The sequence below is a fragment of the Camelus bactrianus genome, chromosome 3 (genome assembly GCF_048773025.1).
Source record: "Camelus bactrianus isolate YW-2024 breed Bactrian camel chromosome 3, ASM4877302v1, whole genome shotgun sequence".
Classification (NCBI taxonomy): Eukaryota; Metazoa; Chordata; class Mammalia; order Artiodactyla; family Camelidae; genus Camelus; species Camelus bactrianus.
Genome location: NC_133541.1, coordinates 66,503,657 through 66,523,207, shown reverse-complemented (window position 1 = coordinate 66,523,207; position 19,551 = coordinate 66,503,657). Strand labels below are relative to the sequence as shown.

The 19,551-nt window shown below is 38.0% G+C and overlaps 3 protein-coding genes across 5 annotated transcripts in view; 2 read left to right on the top strand and 1 right to left on the bottom strand.

Moving 5' to 3' along the window:
• SPATA9 (spermatogenesis associated 9) overlaps positions 1-8,402 on the top strand; it is a 25,200-nt gene extending 16,798 nt beyond the window's left edge. Inside the window, exons 4-5 of the mRNA XM_010949552.2 lie at positions 6,180-6,275; positions 8,115-8,402. Of these exons, the coding sequence (XP_010947854.2) occupies positions 6,180-6,275; positions 8,115-8,402 (384 nt within the window). The remainder of the gene's footprint in view (positions 1-6,179; positions 6,276-8,114) is intronic.
• On the bottom strand, positions 4,370-19,415 carry RFESD (Rieske Fe-S domain containing). 2 transcript variants are annotated; one of them, XM_074360379.1, is made up of 5 exons: positions 19,295-19,410; positions 18,625-18,921; positions 12,774-12,949; positions 12,631-12,665; positions 4,370-10,945 (listed from the first exon to the last, which is right to left on the bottom strand). In XM_074360379.1, exons 2-5 carry the CDS (start codon positions 18,717-18,719, stop codon positions 10,679-10,681), a joined length of 573 nt encoding a protein of 190 aa, XP_074216480.1. In that variant the 5' UTR covers positions 18,720-18,921; positions 19,295-19,410; the 3' UTR covers positions 4,370-10,678. The 2 variants fall into 2 exon arrangements, with proteins under 2 accessions (XP_074216480.1, XP_045368481.2); XM_045512525.2 differs by lacking the exon at positions 18,625-18,921 and having other exon boundaries at positions 19,295-19,415.
• SKIC3 (SKI3 subunit of superkiller complex) overlaps positions 19,303-19,551 on the top strand; it is a 134,157-nt gene continuing 133,908 nt past the window's right edge. For both annotated transcript variants that reach the window (XM_010949554.3, XM_074360374.1), the window contains exon 1: positions 19,303-19,551. The gene's annotated coding sequence lies outside the window, so the exon portion shown is untranslated.

Genomic DNA, 19,551 nt, shown 5'->3' with positions numbered 1-19,551 from the left:
TCTTTTGTGCCCAAGTACATGATCGATCCTGGAAAATGTTCCATGTGCACTTGAAAAGAATGTATATCCTATTTTTGGGGGGTGTAATGCTCTGAAAATATCCACCAAATCTAGTTTTTCTATTGTAGTATTTAATTTCTCTGTTGCCTTGTTTATTTTCTGTCTGGAAGATCTGTCTAGTGATGTTAATGCAGTGTTAAAATCTCCAACTATGATTGTATTCCCATCAATACCCCCTTTATTCTTTATGTCTTTTTGATATGTCTTAAATAATTTACTCTGATCTGTCTTCCAGTTAACCATTTCTCTCTAGCTGTATTTAATATGCTCTTTTACTTATTAAATGTATTTTAAATTTCAAACATTATATTTATCATTTCTAGAAATTCTTTTGGTGTTTTTCCCCAAATTTCCACTTTTTTCTTTTCAAAGTGTTCTTTCATAGGTTTATTTATTTTTAAAAATCTCTTTAATTATTTTAATCATACTTATTTATGGTCTTTTTAAGACTATACTTGGAGATTTTGGAGGGTTGCTAATCTTTCTGACTATTGTGATCTATATTGTATCTCCTCATCGTAGATCATTTCTTTTTTTTTTTAAATTGGAAGTTTTTCTTCAACAGGGATTTACAAAAAATAGAAATCCCTTCTGGCCTTGGTGGTAGAGCTGTCCCTCTAGAGGGTTTTGGTTGTGCTCTGTAGGTATTAGTCTCTGGTAGAGCCAGCTTCCTTACCTTCTTCCTAGGCTGGTGGGTGGAGTTATTCTAGTCCTCGTTCCCCTGAGACTGCAGCTCTTCAGAGGCCTGATCCTCACCTCATGTATCTTAAGTCTCATCTCCAGTCTCTTTGTTAAAACTCAAGCCCTAGCCCTTATTTCAGTGTCCAGTAACATCCCCAGAGTTCCTGGGACATAAGCTCATATACTTACTGCTTGGCTTTTAGTTCTCTTTTTTGTCCCTGGCTCAGGGGGATTCCTCCCTCCCTTCTTCCCTTCCTTCTTTCTTTTCTTCCCTCCTTCTGTTCTTCTTTCCTTTGTTTCATTTTTGTAAAGTCAGTCTTGTATTAAATTTTTAGAGTTTGATTTTTGTATAGAATTTCTAGTTTTTTGTATATGAGAGGCTCCACACTAGCTCAGTCTGCCATGTTGCTGGAAGCAGATGTCCTTCAGCTTTACTTCTTAATATCTTGCAAATTCTAATATAAGGTGGTTAAATTTCTTTTGGAAGTAAGTGAGGTATAATTCTACATTTTCATTGGTCGATACTGAAAACCTGGTATGTAAAATCACGAGTTTATGTATTAGGGATTCATACATTCTTAGCACTGCTGTGTGGACTAGAGAGATGATAGGCAAGTGAGCAGTGTCAGCAGAGTGTGGCAAGTGCGTGATCAAAGTGTGCAAAGGTACTGTGGAGGCGTCAACCAGGGGCAGATAATTCCTAAGGGTAGTCAGTGTAGGCTTCCTAAAAGATGATACTGGATCTGAGACTTCAAGGAGGAGAAGTTAGCCAGGGGAAGAGGTAGGAGAATCATTCCAGGAAGAGAATAGTGTATAGTAAGATGCAGAGGCTAGAGGGAGCATTACTTATTTAGGAAATGTAAGTAGTTCCGCATGGCTGAAGTGATACAAGAGGGAACAGTCCCGGGTCAGAGCCTCTCTGAACCCTTGAGGGTTAGGAATGAGGAAGAAGCTTTCTTTGGGTAATATGTATTAGCTCTGGTGGAGAAATAGAACTGCCACTGAGAGGAACCTAAATTGTAGCAAGGAAGAAAACAACATATCTCAAATCTTAATGTCTCAATAGAAGTATGAACAGTGAAGACCATGGCCTGGAGAATCGAAGGAACATCAGAGTAACGTAGGAGATGTGGTGGAGGTCAGCGGATTGGTCTGTGAATGGAATGTGTCCACGGTCCCAGACTGTACTGAGAAGTAAGTGGCATAGCACAGAGTTTAGCTTACCCAGAGTGGATTCCACCATGAATTCCTTCAAGAATTTTCAGGCTGCCTGTGCTAAGATGGAACTTCGCGGCATGCAGAAGGAAAAGGATTGAAATCTAGAATTACTGTGTGAGGATATGCTTTGTGGATGCATGGAGGACATCCCTTTATGTAGGAAAGTAAGCAGCCTGGTTAACCTATCTGAAGGCAGTTGTCAAAGATCCTCTTCATGTGCTCGGTCTCATCACTGAGAAGTCTGAGGGTAATGAATAACAGGAAGATGTGTTTGTACCTAGAGCACCTTAGACGGTTCTCCCCAGACTTTGCCGGATGTCATGTAGCTGGGCATGCCAGTCAGGCAGGTTATACTTCCCTCAAGAACTCGGAGTAGTGGGGCATTGTCATTAGGACACTGACTGTAACTAGATAGTGTTTCAGCTCTTTGATGTGGTCTGAGATGAAGCTTACAGTGATGGTCTCCTCTGGATAATTAGAGAGTGGACACTGTCACAGGAGTTCCCTTGACATTCTTCCTGGCCTTTTTGGTTGCATGCATGTCCCTCTTATTTTAGTATATTCAGTGATATTGTGCCAAATATGAACTGCTCAAAACCCAACCAATACAAGTGACCAGAAGAGATTTTAATGGCTTATGACATGAGCAGAGAGAGTTGGCGTCAGGCCTGTTCAACTGGCCATCTTGTTAAAAGATTAGACTCCCTTTGCACCTGGCTCTGTGGGCGATGAGATTATAGTGATACAGCTGCTGGTTCTCTAAGGGGCCTGAGGAACAGAAAACTGAGGATTTCATCATGGTTTTCAGTATCCCCAGTATCAGTACTTACAGAATGCTGCATCTGCTTAGCCTTGTAAGCTGCCTGGCTGAGTAAAGCTTGCAGCTGCTCTAGGCTGCAGTGACCTAGATAATTAGCTTGAATGCTGACTTCAGCCAAGACACGTCAGCTCACAGACATGGTTGTTGACTTTGGCAGGCCAACACAGGGCTGCAGGACAGGAGCTCTTCCTGGGATGAAATCTTCCTTATTGTGGCATTAGACGTGTCTCTTTCTACTTTGTGCAGACACCATAGAGTGGGCAGGCCAGAGATGGGCAAACTAAAGAAAACTCTTAGTTTCAAAAATGCCTGTGTCATTTGTGCTCCCCTTTTCCAGGATGAAGGTCAGAGGCTTATCTAAGTGAAGTTTCTTCCTCACACCCAACCCTTCAAGGTAGACTCCAGTTTGGGGTTTAAACTACAAATCTCATAAATATCAGGAGCTTCTGTAGCTCCTCTTTGAGCCTGCCACGAGGTTATCTTGTGTAGTATAATTCAAGACCTGGGAAAAAAGGGCAGTTCCTAGAAAGTAGAACCCCTGGAATCTTGAAGACATACCTTTCCAGGTTGGCCAAGAGGTTGGGACATGCGAGCTTCTGTAGGACCATCTGACTGATTGAGAGCTCATTCGAGAGCAGTGTTCCATAGGTTGTTAATACTGCAATAAACAAAGATAACTTTCTTTACTGTGGACTGCTGGGAGTCTTTTCTGCATTCGTGAGTACTGCGGGTTGCTAAGCAAAGATATGATTATATAGCTTTCCCAAACTAAGGAAATACTTTTTTCCTGGGCCTATCAACAGTAGTCAGTGCTTCTTCCAACACATTTGTGAATCACTGAGTTAGAGTTCCCCCATTACTCCCGTGATATCCCACATCAAGATGATTTTGGACAACATAAACTAAGTTGGACCTGGTAATTCTCCACCCTTCAGTTACCTGTGGATCTCTATTTTCTAAACTGCTTATAGTTTGCTTTTTTGTGTGTGATTTATCTTATTAGTAGTGAAAATAAGATGAATATAGATACTTTTTTTATGAGACGAGGCAGTCAAAATTATGTGGGAGAAATGGAAAACAAAATTGTGTAGGACAAGTTTAGTTAAAGATTGAAATGCTTTTATTGTTGAAATATCCATGTATCTTATATATTAATATTACCAAATTAAAAAAAGAAATATATGGGTATACTATTGATATCAAGATACTTTCAACTTAAAAATGCAAATAAAATAAAATTTATGTAACAACAAGGTTAAGATAAAACTTTTGAAATAGGCTAAGACATTCTAGGCAAAGTCCCCTGTTTAACAAATTTCTCCTGTTTATCTCAGTTTTTACCCTAACACTGTTCCTGCTCATAGCAAGCCAAAAAATGAGGCAGTGTGGTTTATAATATGAAAAACATGTATTGCAAGTGAGTCATAAAATGGAAAAATGGCTACTTGGTCAGTAGCCACATAAATTTTGGAGGAAATATATTTTCTACAGGAATGATTTATTACAGGAATAGCAAGTATTTATTAAAAGCATTAAAATGGTGAAAAAGTGACCCTTAGGCAGTATACAGATTCACCACTCAGAAGTATAACACATATCAAATACAAATTTATTTTGAAACTAACCAGTTTTAATTACCTTTAGGTAAAGGACAAAAATATGAAAAAGATTCAGTGAAACAGAAACAGTAATTTCTCATTCATGCAGACACCACTTTTTTTTTTTATTGTATATGGCCTACCAATTATTGAGAATGAACCTCCCGCTTACATTCATCTATTTACCAATTCATAAATCTTTTACTCTTCTAAGAGGCATTTTGTTGGAATGTATTTACTTTCCTTTATAACATCTGCTCCCTACTTGTATATTTGTTTCCTTAAAGCCTAACTAACAGTGGGATTCAGAGGCATGCTATCATTTTGAGTCTTCCTGCAAGAGGGAAAGAGCAGCAGCCACTTCGTTTCCTGGAAACTCTTTCCAGAAGCCAGGGACTGGGAAATTTTCCAGACTGTCTTAAGGAGACAGTGGACTAAATCTGCCCCCACCTGTCCCTATGTCTACGAGTTAATATGGCTTGAAAGGTGGAGAATAAGAAGGGAAACTCTCCCTACTCCTCCTCAACCCACCATCTCTTAGCTACTACTCTTCAGCATTCCATAAATCACTTAAGAGAGAAGAGGGGAGATTGTGATGGGCAGTTTTGTCCTTCATTCAGTAGTGACAGCAGTAAGCACAAGCTGAGTATACTACAACAAGCACTTAGAACAGGACCTGGTACACAGTGCGATATAAATGTCTGTTCAATAAAATATTATCACACGTTCTTCAGAAGCACTTTTTAAAAGGTTGCAATGTACCATTGGGTGGATATAGCATACTTTACCTAGCCATTCTGCTATCAGTATTTCAGTTTGTCAGTGTTAAAAAAAGTGACTTAATGAACACATACATACTTTTCTTTCTAATTTGTGTGCGTTTTTACTGTGCATTTACATGGTTTTATTAGCTACAGCCTGTACCTTTTGGGAGTTATTGAAGCTTCTGAGTGGCGGGGTTCTTACTTCAGAGGAGCATGGCTAACTGCCACTTCACTGCTGACTGGGAAGGGAATGTTTTTCCTAATGTCCTCATTTCATATCCTTACAGCTCAAGGCAACAGAGGTAGTCTATAAGAGAGTATAACTCCCTTAACCTGAATATCTTATACTTTTCCCTTAAATGTAGGTATGATGTGTATTTAATACTATCATGGTACCATTCCCCTAAACTGAATATATCATACTATTATGTCGAAGCAGGGACACCTTCTAGAAGCTAGAAACATCTAGGAGACAATTTTTTTTTTTTTTTTTTTTTTTTTTGGTGTAAACCTTCCCTACATTTCAAACAGCATGCTGGACATGAGCACAGAGCATTTCCTGAAGCTTAATAATCATCTAAGTTTAATGCTGTCCTTCAGCAGTCTCATGATTAACATTTCCAAGCAGATCATTAATCTCTAGGAAATGCTCAGTATTTTGATTGCTGTTTGCTTAATTGAAGAGGTGAGGTGAATAATTTAGTAAAGGACGACTACCTGAATTTGAACAAAAGGACTTTTTCTAACATGCACAGCGGCACCCCCTAGTGAGCACACTTGGTAAATGTAAAAAAGTTAATGCAGATTTTGGAAATGCAAGTTTGTTTTTTTTTTAATACGTTTGTCATAGGTTTTAATTAGCAAAACAAAGTATGTTTTTGTAAAGGAGAAAAATAGTGTATTTTCAGAATGTGGAAAAATTCAGATCTAAAGTAGCTGACTTTACAAATATCTGAATTCTCATTTTATAATATAAAATTTAACATTGTAACACTGAAAATTTTTTATTTTAATAAGAAAACTCTTTTGTTTTTTCAGGTCAGAAAGGGTTCTTTGTTTGAAATCATTTCTTTCCCAGCAAAGACTGCTTTAACTAGCATAATATATGCTTCATATGCAGCACTGATTTATTTGGTAAGTTGAGAAAATTATTAGAATCTAGAAATAAGTACACTTACTTTATGCAATGTTAAAGATATACTATATAGTCCATTCATAAACCAAGGTACTAGCTTCTTTATTTTTTCTTAACTCTTTTTTTTTAATTGAAGTATAGTCAGTTTACAATGTTGTGTGAATTTCTGGTGTACAGCATGTTTCAGTCATACATACACATACATATATTCCTTTTTATATTCTTTTTCATTATAGGTTACTACAAGATATTGAATATAGTTTCCTGTGCCATACTGTATTAACTTGTTGTTTATCTATTTTATATATAGTAGTTAGTATCTGCAAATTTCGAACTCCCAATTTATCCCTTCTGACCCCCTTTGCCCTCTGGTTGGTAACCATGAATTTGTTCTCTATGTCTGAGTCTGTTTCTGTTTTGTAAATAAGTTCACTTGTGTCTTTTTTTTGTAGATTCCACATAGAAATGATATCATATGGTATTTTTCTTTCTATTTCTGGCTTACTTCACTTAGAATGAAGATATTCAAGTCCTTCAGTGTTGCCGCAAATGCATTATTTTATTCTTTTTTATGGCTGAGTAGTACTCCATTGTGTGTGTGTGTGTGTGTGTGTGTGTGTGTGTGTGTGTGTGTGTACCACAACTTCTTTATCCATCCATCTGTTGATAGACATTTAGGTTGCTTCCATGTCTTGGCTATTGTAAATAGTGCTGCTATGAACATTGGGGTACATGTATCTTTTTGGTCCTTAGTTATGTTGCCTCATGCTCAGGCCTTAACAACCATATCAGTGTCCAAAGCAGGAAGGAGATAGTAGAGGCAAAAGACAATCTTTCTTTTATATGAAGAGGAGGAAAAACTTTTCCAAAAATCCTGCCTATCCTCCTCCCCAACAGACATATTTTATTTCATTGGCCAGAACAGGGTCACATGACCAACACTAATGCAGGGAAGTGGAGGTGGTAGTGCCCCCCCCCCCCCCATTCTCTAGTGGGAGGCAGGCAAGAAAAGGGGAAGCGGCAGGTCAGGAGGAAAGTGAGGCTGTTCAAGCTAAGGCCTTCAATCCTTTCTCTGTTACCCTCTTTAGAAAAACCTTCTAATATAGCCTATTATGTCACCTGGGAGGCATCTCTTTGGTAAAAGAAGCTAGTTTATGTATTTTCGTATTTTATAGATCTTGTTATTCATGTTGCTTGCTTTAAATACTTGGCATCATCATCATCAGTAAACTTACAGAATAAGTTTAATGGATACAACTCTTAGTGAGTCTCAACTTTTTAAGTTATTTTTCTCTGTATGTTTTGTTTTGACATTCTTAAAAGTACTGAATGACATTTTTTGAGGCAAAGTGGATAACATGTTTGTTTAGAAATCATTGACTTGTTAGCTTACTAAATTCTTACCAAAATGTTTATGCCCTTCCAATTGTAGACGATTAGGTAGAAGCAAAGTCTGGAAGGGGGTAAAAGTAAAAACAAAAAACCTACCTTGACATATTAATATGTTTAAGGACAAATTCTATCTCTCAGAAAATGTTTCATTTAATTAAATCAGAGAAGAAAAATGTAAAACACCTAATGAATTGGGGGAAAATATAAAGCATGTCTTTATTAAAGCATTCTAGGTTTTAATTTTCTTTCTAGAGTATGGCATAATATATTTATAATAAGGAATTGATCTCTGGATGCTTATTATGTGCCAGGGTACCTGAAAGAAAGTGCTTCTTTATTAGAATATATAGATTAATGACTGTATGTTAAACATTTTATTGGATTTTTATCTGTAAGTTTAGTAGCTTAAAAAGAAACTTTATTTTTTTTATTATTATTATTATTAGACAGTCTGTGTTAATGCTGTGCTGGAGAAGGTAAAGAAAATTCTCCAAGAAGAAGAATCCATAAGGCAAAACAGGGAGGAGAGTGAAGATCTTAGAAAAGCCTTTTCTGAGCCTGTGCTTTCTGAGCCTCTGTTTCCTGAAGGTGAAATCAAAGCAAAACCTTATAGGTCTTTACCGGAGAAGCCAGACAGTATTTCAGATCACCCCAAACTTCCTGCTAATAAGTTGAGTAATAAGATTCAGGTTTTACATTCTGTGTTTGACCAATCAACTGAAATGAATCACTGAGCAAATCTAAAGTATCACTGGACAGAGCTTAAGAGTTATCTACCTAATGATATTTCATCTGAAAAAAATAGGAAACTAGTTTTCATAAACTGACTGCTCTGCTCTAAAAAAAGTACGGGGACTACGGCTAAAATGTCATTTTCAAGAATTTATATGGTAGAGAAAATAAAATGAATCTTGATGTAGAATATATGTATGACTATGTGATTTTTTTTAATGAATAAGAAAATGTACCCTTTGGTGGGTTAGACTCTATGCTGCAGTTTATAATATAGGCATGTTTATAATATATTTATGCTTTTATTGGAGGCTCATTTAGAGTATCTTTCCAATTATTTATCTGGGAGAGAAAAAAACTCTATTAAAATGCTACATATCTTTTTCAGAGATAACAAAAGGATATATTTTCTATCTACAGGCTGCATAGTTTGAATCTGCCTATTATCAATTCTTTTAAAACTCATCTATAAAGTTATGAAGGACTTGTAATTCATAGGTATCATAAACTTATAAAACAAAATATTTACAACTCTGATGAGAAGATTTCTGTATATGAGAACAGGGCATGACATAACATTTTTTATTATTACATTTAGAGGGACAAATTTAGAATCAGAAATCAAGTCCTTATTACTCATTGTTGCCATTGGATCCTGAGAAGAAATGCTTCTGTGATTGGCCCTGCAAGCCAGAGTCATGGTTTTGCCTGCAGAAGGTACTTTGGTTTCTTCCATGAGTTTTAAATTCTAGACACATGTTAAGTAATTGGAGGATCAGCACCTGATGTAATAGGATGGGATATACTCATCCCAGAGATGGTACATTTCCTGTACCTGGTGGGTAGCTGCTACCATAAACAGTATTTATAAAAAGCGCAACCTTGGCTCACTAGTAGTCTAACGAATAGCGAGTGTTGGATTATGGATAGCATCAGAAAAAAAATGTAATACGTAGCAAAGGGTTCTGTAAGCACAGCCTTAATGATACATAATTTATTAACTAATTTTTACAGTAACCAAGGGGAAGGGTCCATGGACCTTAGAATATTAAGTATTATGTTTGCAGACTTAATTCAATCCTGTGCCACGAAGATTACTGTGGTTTTAGACAAGGTTCCAGTTTTGACAAACAGCTTTTCTCACTCCGAATTCATAATCTGTTCATCTTAAGTTCTTTCTGGTCCCACTTACTTGTATATTCTACTGTGTGCTGAGTTATAGATGATCAGTACCCAGGGTATTATAGTACAGTGTGTGCAAGAGGCAGCCAGAACAGCGCTGTCCATAAATCACTGGCATGGAAAAAGTGCGGTGAACCAACTCAACATGAGCCTTTCTGTGAACTGAGCAGAAAGGACTCCGAGGAACACCACCTTATACCTCTTCTCTATAACATTTACTTGAAACACTTGGTTGTACACACATTTATTTGCTCTAAAAATCAAATGAAAAAAACCTTTATTTGAAATTTCATAGAGGCATTGAGAGTACTTTGGCTCACTGAACAGATTTCACATCTCCTATGGCTGGGCAGCAGTTGTGTGTGTCTTCCTTATTTTGAGACTGTCTGCCTTGACTGGAGAGAAACAGAGCCAAGGTTTATTTGGTTTTGATATCAGGCAAATTAACTTTCTTATTTTTAAATTCAGCATGTAAATTGATCCCATTTTTAAGTGTAAAAATGTCTGCTATATATTTGGAAAAACTGAACAGTTAAGATTTAAGCATTTCAATGTGTTTAAATTTTATCTAAAAAAAACCCCAAAACAAAAAAACAATCAACAGGGAAGGTGGGGAATGCATGCAAAGATCATTGAAACAAGAATGGAAAAATGCTGATAATTATTGAAGGAGGGGTGGTAAGAGTCTGTCATATTACTTTGTTTACTTTGTATATATTAAAATTTTTCCGTGATAAGGTCTGCTGTATCAAGTAGTAATTTACCCCCCAAATTTTTCGTAGATTTTTTTTTTCTACTTTTCTTCACTTTGGTTTCTCCAGATTATTTTCATCTTTCACATTCCAATGCACATTCCAAACCTATAACCTTAAGCTTCCACTCAATCCAGAAGATTGGATGAAATGTTTTCTATAGGTCCTGATAGTGATCCTTACATCATACTAAGTACACGTGCTTTTGAACCTCTCATTTATATGATTGTTAAAAATAATAACTGTGTCTCTGTTGGAAACAGTTAATCACCTTTGGTATTGGAGCAAGGTTATTCTAAAAGTACTTTCAAAACATACACAACATTTTTCATTGTCATATAATTTTATCTGGAAGAACTCTGAATTACTTTGTAGACTCCAGTGGCATAAAAATCAGAGTCACACTTAAAAGGCTCATCAGAAAGAGTCACATAAATATTCCCATTGTCCACTGTCACTTTATGAATCCTTTGCTTTATTCCTTTGGAACACCACTTGGGTTTTGCTGATGGATCTTTAGGGTTTATAGACTGATACAGTCCTTCTCCTGTTGCCAAAGTAATTTTGTATTTATGCCAGGGGCAAACTATACATGGTCGTCCATCAAATTCCTGGGGAAACAAATAACTGATTTTAATAATATGACATTTCCAACATTCACAATAGACCTCAGACTCAGAACAGAACCAATTGCAGAAGAACCAGGTTAAAAAACAGGCCAGCTTCTCTTTTTCCCTCTCATTTACAAATTATTCAGCATAAGGCAGAACCTAATCTTGGCTGTCATCAAGTCCCTTTTGCAGCTGATTAGACTCCCAGTGTTTTAGACCTCTATCAGAAGATAGCTAGCTCAGGCAACTAAACCACGTGACTGCAGCTGTGTTATCTGTTAGATACTAATGTCACTGCCTTGACAGAAACAGGGCAAGGCCTTCAAGTGCTTCTAGATGAATTTTCACTAGCTGGTGGAAGAATGGTAAACTTCAGATATAATTTCAAGAGATTACTTAAAGGCATAAGTGCATATGTTAACTGGAGAGCAATTTATGATCCAAAGTAGTTAATTCCCGACTTTTTAACTGTCTTAAAGCAGTGGTTCTCAAATTTTAAAGAGCATGGGAATCACCTAGATCTTGTTTAAATGCCCATCTTGATTAAGTGCAGTGGGCCTAGGGCAGGGCACAAGATTCTGCAGTTCCAAGACACTCCCAGGTGTCACCAGTGTTGCTGGTCTACAGACCACAATTTGGGTAGAAAGGTCTTAGAGCTCTCATTGTGGTCTGAAACTGAGGGAAATTCTTCCACATTATCATCCAGATGCTTATATTTTATCTTTATACCAGAAGAGCAGAAATGCTGTTTTGTACTCCCACAGAACTGTCAGCAAACAACATTTTAATCATAAATTCATATTCATAAATGTAAACACACATCTTGTAACATGAGGACAGGTGTGCACTAGGTAGATATGATGTGTAGAGAGAATGGAACACTAGGTTTATTTAAGCATGTATTTTATACCAGAGAGAGAGAGAAGAGAGAGAGATATCAGTTTCATTAAAGAGAAAACAAGAAATTAAGACAGCTTGTTTGGGAATGTAAGGAAGAAATACAATTCCCTCATTCCTTCCTCAGTTAACCCTTCAAAGTGTTGTTTCTTTCTTAAAATATACACATCTATATTTTTATTACATTATACAAGTTATACACATTGGAAAAAATTCAAACTGTGCAGAAGTGTATAAAGTAAAAAGAGAACGTTATTTTTATTTAAAAAATGCAATCTCATTAGACTTACTATTCTATGACTTTTTTCAATCAAAACTACATCGTTGACATCCTATACCAACACACATAGATCTGCCTTATTAATTTAATGGTTGTATAGTATGCCATACCATGGCTATTCACAATTTAAACTGTTCCCTATTGTAAAACATTTAGATTGTCTTCAGTCTTTCATTACAATAAATGTTACAATGAGCCTCTCCCATATCTATATATCTGTATCTGTATCTCTATATATGTACTTAAACATTTGTGCACTAATATGCAGGGTAGATATCTCAGTATATTTGTTAGGTAAGAAGACATGCATATTTCTTATATTTACCTGTAAAATGGTTATCTTTACCTTGTAGGGTTGTGAATTCCTAGAATATTGGCAATTATATTCAAAGCATTAAAATATAGTTCAAAGCCAAATATATATTATTTTTGAATAAAGAATGAAATATAGTAAGACTATAAGTAGGAAACATCTGGGTTTGTTGAGAACAGATTTAATTTTACATACCTCTATTTCTCCCAAATGTAAAGGTCCTCCTGAGTCTGCAGAGGAATTGAATATTACATCTCATTATTAAAAAAGCTGACATTTTGACAGTTTTGTCGATAGTAAACAAATACAAGGTTTACAAGTGAAAAGTAAAATCTTACGGTAACAGCGAATATCCATAGCATGATATTCTCCTTTGTGGTAGAAAATGACCACTTCTCTATCGTGGACAACAGCTGTCATTCTTTCAGACTTTTTAATATCGTCTTCTCTGCCAACACAGACAGTAGAATATGTCTTCATTTCAGGATCTTGTTCAGAGCCATCAAAATCCATGCTAGTGAAACAAACAAACAAAAAAAGAATGAAAAAAAAACGGCAAGTCATCTTCCCTAGTTTGGCTACACTTAACTCAGAGATAATTATATTACAAGAGAAGTCTGATTTCTCTGAGACTGATGCAGGCACTTTTTGGGAGCTATATAAAATAAAAAATAAATAGTGGATTGTGGTTAGTCATGATTTTGAGTGAGAGCTCTTAAAGCTTGCCAAAATTAGGGAGGACTCCCCACTTGGAGGCTGGATTTGTTTTTGACTCATTTCATTGCATAAGACAGATATTTCAGAACTCCTAAAACAGGTAATGAAGTTCTCACTATCCTCTTACTCCCTATCGAGGTCAGTGCTAAACAGCATCTGCTCATTCTCAGTGTTGTTTTCAGCTTTGGTTGAAGGTGGGGCTCTTCAATAGTCCGAGTAGTCTTGGACTTCTTGGTTAAGGTGGCTCTCTTGGTTTTGCCCCGAGTGGACAGCCACCTCTTATAGATGAATCACGTAACTGTATTCTAGTAGAAGGGAGTAAGTGTGAATGGACACCTTTCATTTTCTTAATGTGGATAGAAAATTCTGTCTTACTTGGGGAATTGTCTTATCTTATTCAAGAAGATGATGTTCTCTTCAATTAATTTATAAAAGAAGATTAAATTTGAGAGAATTTGCAGGTATTCTAAATACACTTTTTTCTCAGCACAGATATTTAGCCTATTTCTTTGAAAGCAACCCTTTCAAAGAGACCTGTATACTTTAAGAACATAGTCATAGTCTCTTAATTTCATATGAGAAAGAAGTATCAAGATATATCATTGTTAGGGATTTCAGGCCCCATGTAGAGGATTTTCCTAAGGGCTTCCCATATGGGGGTATTTAAGGTTTTTTTTTTTTTTCTTTCCTATGATGGTTTCTGAATGAAACTATATATCCTGCTTTGCCAAGAATTTCTGTATTTATTATTTCTCCACTTCCAATCCCAAATCTATCCTATTATTCCTACCTTCTTTTCATTAGAGTTGCTATCCCAAGGTTTCTGGAAGCATTCCTGCTTTTCCTGCCTATCTCAGGATTAAGATTGTGGTGGTCCATAACTTTCAAAAAGTGTAGAGAAGCATGTATGATGTTATTTTAGGATTGACAAAGAGCTCTGTCTCCTGGGCAAGAGCATATTTTGAATCTATGCATGTAATGAAATATAAATCACAAGGCAAAAATTGAGAACACTCAAAGGGTTTTGCTTTTTCCTTTATCTCCTAATAATTACATTATCAGATAGCCCTGCATGGTGTCTGCCCTCTGCTCGGGAATGGGAATCTTCAACCATCTGAACAATGTCCAACTCTGCAGCTAGCATAAGGCAAGCTTACTCCACGATGTAGGGGGGCAGGAAAGAGGCTGCCCACAACATTCAAGTATAAGATGCTGTGTGTACCTGGACCATTATCTTAGAGCAAGACTACTTCAACCCCTTTATTGTATGATAGAAAAGAAAGACTCCTGGTAACATCTAATCACAACCTACTTTTATCTTTCGGACACTGATGGACAAGTTTCTCTGTAATCTATTAGGGAGAAATATATGTTTGAAAAAGCAAGCAGGCAAAATTCTCAAAGGGTAGCTATTGACAATAATATCTGGCACAGCAGAATTATTAAAAAACTGTCTTCAACAATGGATTTTCAGATTCTCCTTCTGCAAAGTTCTCCTTCCTTGTTAGAGATGGTCATTCATTTGATATTTTATTAACAACCAGTATGTGACTGGCATCTCAAGAAAGCAGCACAGATAAGGTCTCTGCCCCCTAGAAATTATATTCTAGTTACTGAGATCATTAATAAGTAAACAAATACACAAGTAAGATAATTACACAATGTCATAAGAGACATGAAGAAAATGAACTGGGTAGTGAAATGAGAGAAACAGAGGGAGTCCATTTTGCAAAGAATGGGCTGGGAAAGTGACTCTGAGACAACAGATGAGCTGAAACCTGAAAAGTACAAATGAACTAGACATGCTAAGAACTAGAAGAGAATTCCAAGCTGAATGAACAGCAAAAACCTGAAGGAAGGGAAAAAAAAAAAGGCTTAGTTGATTTGAGGAACGAAAGGAGACACTAGCATAATGAAATTTGTGAGACAGGAGCTAAGTCACGCAGCATTGTGTGTAGATTTTATTCTAAGAACAGTGGGAAGGCTGACATGATCAGTTTTTAAAAGAATGCCCTGGCTGAGTGGAGAATGGATTGTAGCAAAACAAGAGGAGACACACAGAATTCAGAAAGCTACTGCAGTAGTCCAAGGGAGAGAAGATGGGGGCATGAATCAGGGTGTTGATTCTATGGGGGAGAAAAAGTAATAATAACAACAATATAATAATAATAATGGCAGTAGCTAAAATTACATTGTGCTAACTACAGGTCAGGCACTATGTTTTAAGACTTAACATTTATTTAATTAACTAATTGAATCCCCCAACATGTTACTACAAAGAAGGTATCATTTTAATTTTACTACAAGAAAACTGAGGCACAGAGAAGCTGGGCTGATGAACTGGAATGAAGGAGCAACAGAAAAGAAAGAAATAAGGATAGCTCCCAGGTTTTAGGTTTGTGCCACTAGGTAGATTATGACTTGTGATGGGAAAGACTGAGAAAGGAATGCTATTTTGCAGGAATGGAAAAATCAAGAACTAGCGACATTTGGCACATACTGAGTTGAGGTACTTAAGAAACATCAGGTGGAGATACCAAGTCAGCAGTCAGGTATCTCAGACTACAGTTGAGAATCACTAGAGAGAGAAATCTGGGAGTTTTCAAATTACCAAATTCAACAGGATCACTTGGAGGAGAAAGTGTCGATAGGGAAGAAAGTCTCATATAATTCCTAACGTACATTCATCATTTAAAGGTCATGCAGAAGAGAGCCTGAAGAGAGGCAAGACCAGTAGAGTTTTCAGTTTATTGCTAATCAAATGAAATTCATTCAGTGCTCACTTCTCTATCTTATATTCTCCTCAAATGGTAAATAAATGGTAACCCAGCAAAAAAGGAAAGCAATGAGGTAAAATCCATTCCAATGCTGGCCACCTCTACATATCAGGCAATGAATGATACATGAAGAAAACATGGGCTTCCTAGGAAACTCTGTCCCAAAACTGTGGTTGTTTCATAGAGCTGGGCCTACCTTATACCCTTTTCCCCTTGTAATTTCACTTAATTCCCCAAACCTCCACTCTCATAGAAATCAAATACTGGTTAACATCTAAGTAAGGGCTCACATCCAGAATTAACTATTACTACTCTTTTTTCCCTGTGTTTCTAAAGTTCATCTCTTATACTCCTTTTGGTCAAAATAGAAATTAAAAGGAAAAATCAAGCCTAAGAAATTTCTCAATATTGTTCACAGTTACTAGCTCAAGGGCCAACTTTATATAGGTCTGATCCAGTCTGTGACTCAAAATAATATTAATATACATCACTGTATAACATACCATCTAGGAGCCATTCTTTTGCAATTCAAAGTTAAGTACACAGTCAGCCTTAAAAATAGTATATGTGTGTATTTTAAACACAAAATAACTCTTTAGTCATAATGTCTTAATAGATGTTTATTTTTGACACAAGCCTTTCAAAACAAAAAGTAAGGACAGTTCTAAAGGTGTGACAAGACTGGGTTAACTCAACATTTTCATTATCAATTCCATTTTAACAATTGCATCATTTTATGGAAATTTTATCAGAGTAGGAAACTACAGAAAGTCCCAGATAACTTGAGAGGTATCCAACTCTGCCTTATACAAGATAAGGAATTACATATAGAAAAGGAAAGGAAGAGAAATCTAAGTGATGTTGGTTGTACAGACCCAGTTAATGTTAATAGGAAGTTTGCCATGGAATTTTCATGATATTAAACACACATACACTTGTCTACAATTTAAGATATTTAACAATATTGTATACCACACATCAGCTTCAAATGAGCATTCTAATTTTAGGGAGGTGATCCTTCCTAATCTACATGTTCAAATACAGCAATATTGTCATATTTCATAGGAACTTATTATAGTATCAAGCAAGTGACAAAATACATGAGATGTGGAGTAGCATCAGAAGTTAATTAAGTTCTCCCCAGCTCCCAAATAAATGAGAACCAAACATAACCCTCCCTCAGGTTTCAGAATCTTAGAGCCAACAGTCTTTGCAGGGTTTGCCCCCAACCAGGGAAAAACTAGGGAACTTTGCAGGGGCTGATAAGAAATGAGCAGAGAAAGCTGGGACTAAATGATAAAGATTTCAGGGAAATATGATTAGTCTTGCATTTTGCTTAGAAAACTATTATCTCATTCTTCAAAGAACTGTTCCCTCTATGCATAACAAATGGTTCTGTCTATGATATCTGGTGACTATAATTAACATCCATGTTATTCTTAATTAAATATTGTGGATATCATGGTCCATTCAGACAACAAGAGTCAGTGTGTTCACCTTGATTACTGTTACTCTGATGCACTATTCACATGCTCCTGCACATTTCCTCTAGTTTGAGTCAACTTTAAGATAGTAGGATCTTAACAGAATAAGAAAAAAAGAAAGAAAGAAAGAAAGAAAAATTAAATGGTTTCTCCAGTTTGAGCCCTAGGAGAAGAAAACTTCCTTCTGAAAAGTTTGACCATTTTGTTCCAAAGTTCTCTTCTAGAAGTATTTTTTGGCCTGTGCTTAAAATAAGGTTTCTAAAGGTGCTAACATTACATAAAATTACAAATTAGCTAAATGGCTCCTTAGTCCCTATTACATACCTTTCCAGAATAGGGCATCTATTCAGGTTGAAGTTTTAAAAAGCATAAGTTAAGTTTCTTACAGGGACAAAAGAAACATGAAGTTAAAGGAACTTGTAATTCCTCTTGAGCACAAAAGCACTAAGGTCCTTTTACTAAGTCTGGGGACTTGGCCTATACGTTATCAGAATGCATAGCTCCAGGGTGACACCCTTGCTTTTAGGTTCAGAGAAGAGAAATGCCTTAGCTTTGTATCTCTTTGGCTGGCAGAATAACAACAGATACAACTAGCTGTCCTTCAGTGAGTGCCAACTGCTTGGATTCTTTGCATATATGAATTCATTGATCCTCAGAAAGATGCCAAGGGGTACGTATTATACCTATTCTCCAGATGAGGAAGCTAAGGTAAAGGATTTTCTTTAACAAAAAGCTTGCCCAAACCCACAAAGTATCAGGCAAGATTCAAACCGAGATCTTATGGGTCTAAACTTTGTGAACATTCATATATATAAATCTTAACATTTTATCTAAGTAGTATCCACGGATTTATAAAAATAAGTGGCCTGTAAGTACACTATCTTGAAGGTTCAAAACCTTTCAGCAAAGTCAAGATGTGTGTGTGTGTGTGTATACACCATTTATATATGCAGAGATGATAGTCCTGATTTTTTAAATTTAGGAACGCTACTATGCAAGAGTCTTGTCAACAAATGTTTAAAAGGGAATACTTCCCTAATAATTTAATAAAGTCACGTAGCTGCCCTGGAACTCTCTACTGCCGTCTGTGACACGAGATCTTTGAGCACCAGGTGAGCTCACCCGGGTTTGAATCCCGGCTCTGCATGACTTAAGCCCAGCAGCTATATTTCTCTGTGCGCAGTTTGCGCAGCTAGAAGGCGGCTCCGTACCTCGGACCGTGGTGAGGGATACACGCTTCAGCACACATGAAGTGTTTGGAGTAGGGCCCGACCGTGGGAAGCGCTGCGATCGTGGTAGCGGTCATCTCTAAGGTCCTGCAGCTCTGAGAGCTTATGCGCAATGACCTCACGCTGTGTTTAACGCTTTAGTAAAGACCGCCTGCCGTCCTTAGACGGAGCGGCGGTCCAGAACCACAGAGAGCCAGAGCGTGGCAGCCAGATGCGGCGGATCGTTCCGTCTGCAGACTTTAGGAGATGGACATCCAGGATGGCTGGGGCTGCAGGAACCTTGGGGCAGTTATGATGCGTGTGAGCGCACAAATGCCAGGAAGTTTCATTAAAAACGCCCCGCCGGCCCCACTGAGGCGGCAGTTCCGGGGTGGGGGCCCAGACTGGACGGGGAACGAGCTCGGCGGGCCTCGCAGTGCCCGAGGGGAAGGCTGCCCTGGGGGTTAACGGTCAAGGAACGCGGGATCGCGGCCAGCAAGACCGCAGGGCTCAGAAGGGCCGGCAGCAAAGCTACCCGTCAGCTGCGCGCCCCTGCTCCCGGCCGCCGCCGCCGGAAGTCCGTGCCCAGGCCCGCCTCCCGGGCGGAAGCAGCGAGCTCGGGAGCCCCGCCCCGCGCCCGGCCGCCCCGCGCCGCGGCCAGAACCGAGCTTACCTTCCTCGAGTCCCTCGCTCCGCTCCGACAGAGCCGGCCGCCGCGCCCCCCGCGTGTGGCTACTGCGCGAGCCAGGGCTCCGGCCACGGCGTGGATCTCCGCGGGGCGGGGCGAAGCGGCCCACGTGACACGAGCGCGCCCGCCCCCGGGAGGGCCTCTGTGGCGCCTGGGGAAGCGATGATCTCCCCCTGACGGCGACCGCCGACCCACAGCGCTCTGCCAGGACCTCCGAACTGACAGTCGAGTGTTTGACGAAC

What these genes read in the sequence shown, in the direction of transcription:
- RFESD (XM_074360379.1), bottom strand. Translation starts at nt 18,719, where the DNA reads ATGACCGCTACCACGATCGCAGCGCTTCCCACGGTCGGGCCCTACTCC. An exon ending in TATGGATATTCGCTGTTACC is followed by an intron (nt 12,666 to 12,773) that starts GTAAGATTTTAC and finishes ATTCCTCTGCAG; the next exon opens with ACTCAGGAGGACCTTTACAT. An exon ending in TACATTTGGGAGAAATAGAG is followed by an intron (nt 10,946 to 12,630) that starts GTATGTAAAATT and finishes TTGTTTCCCCAG; the next exon opens with GAATTTGATGGACGACCATG.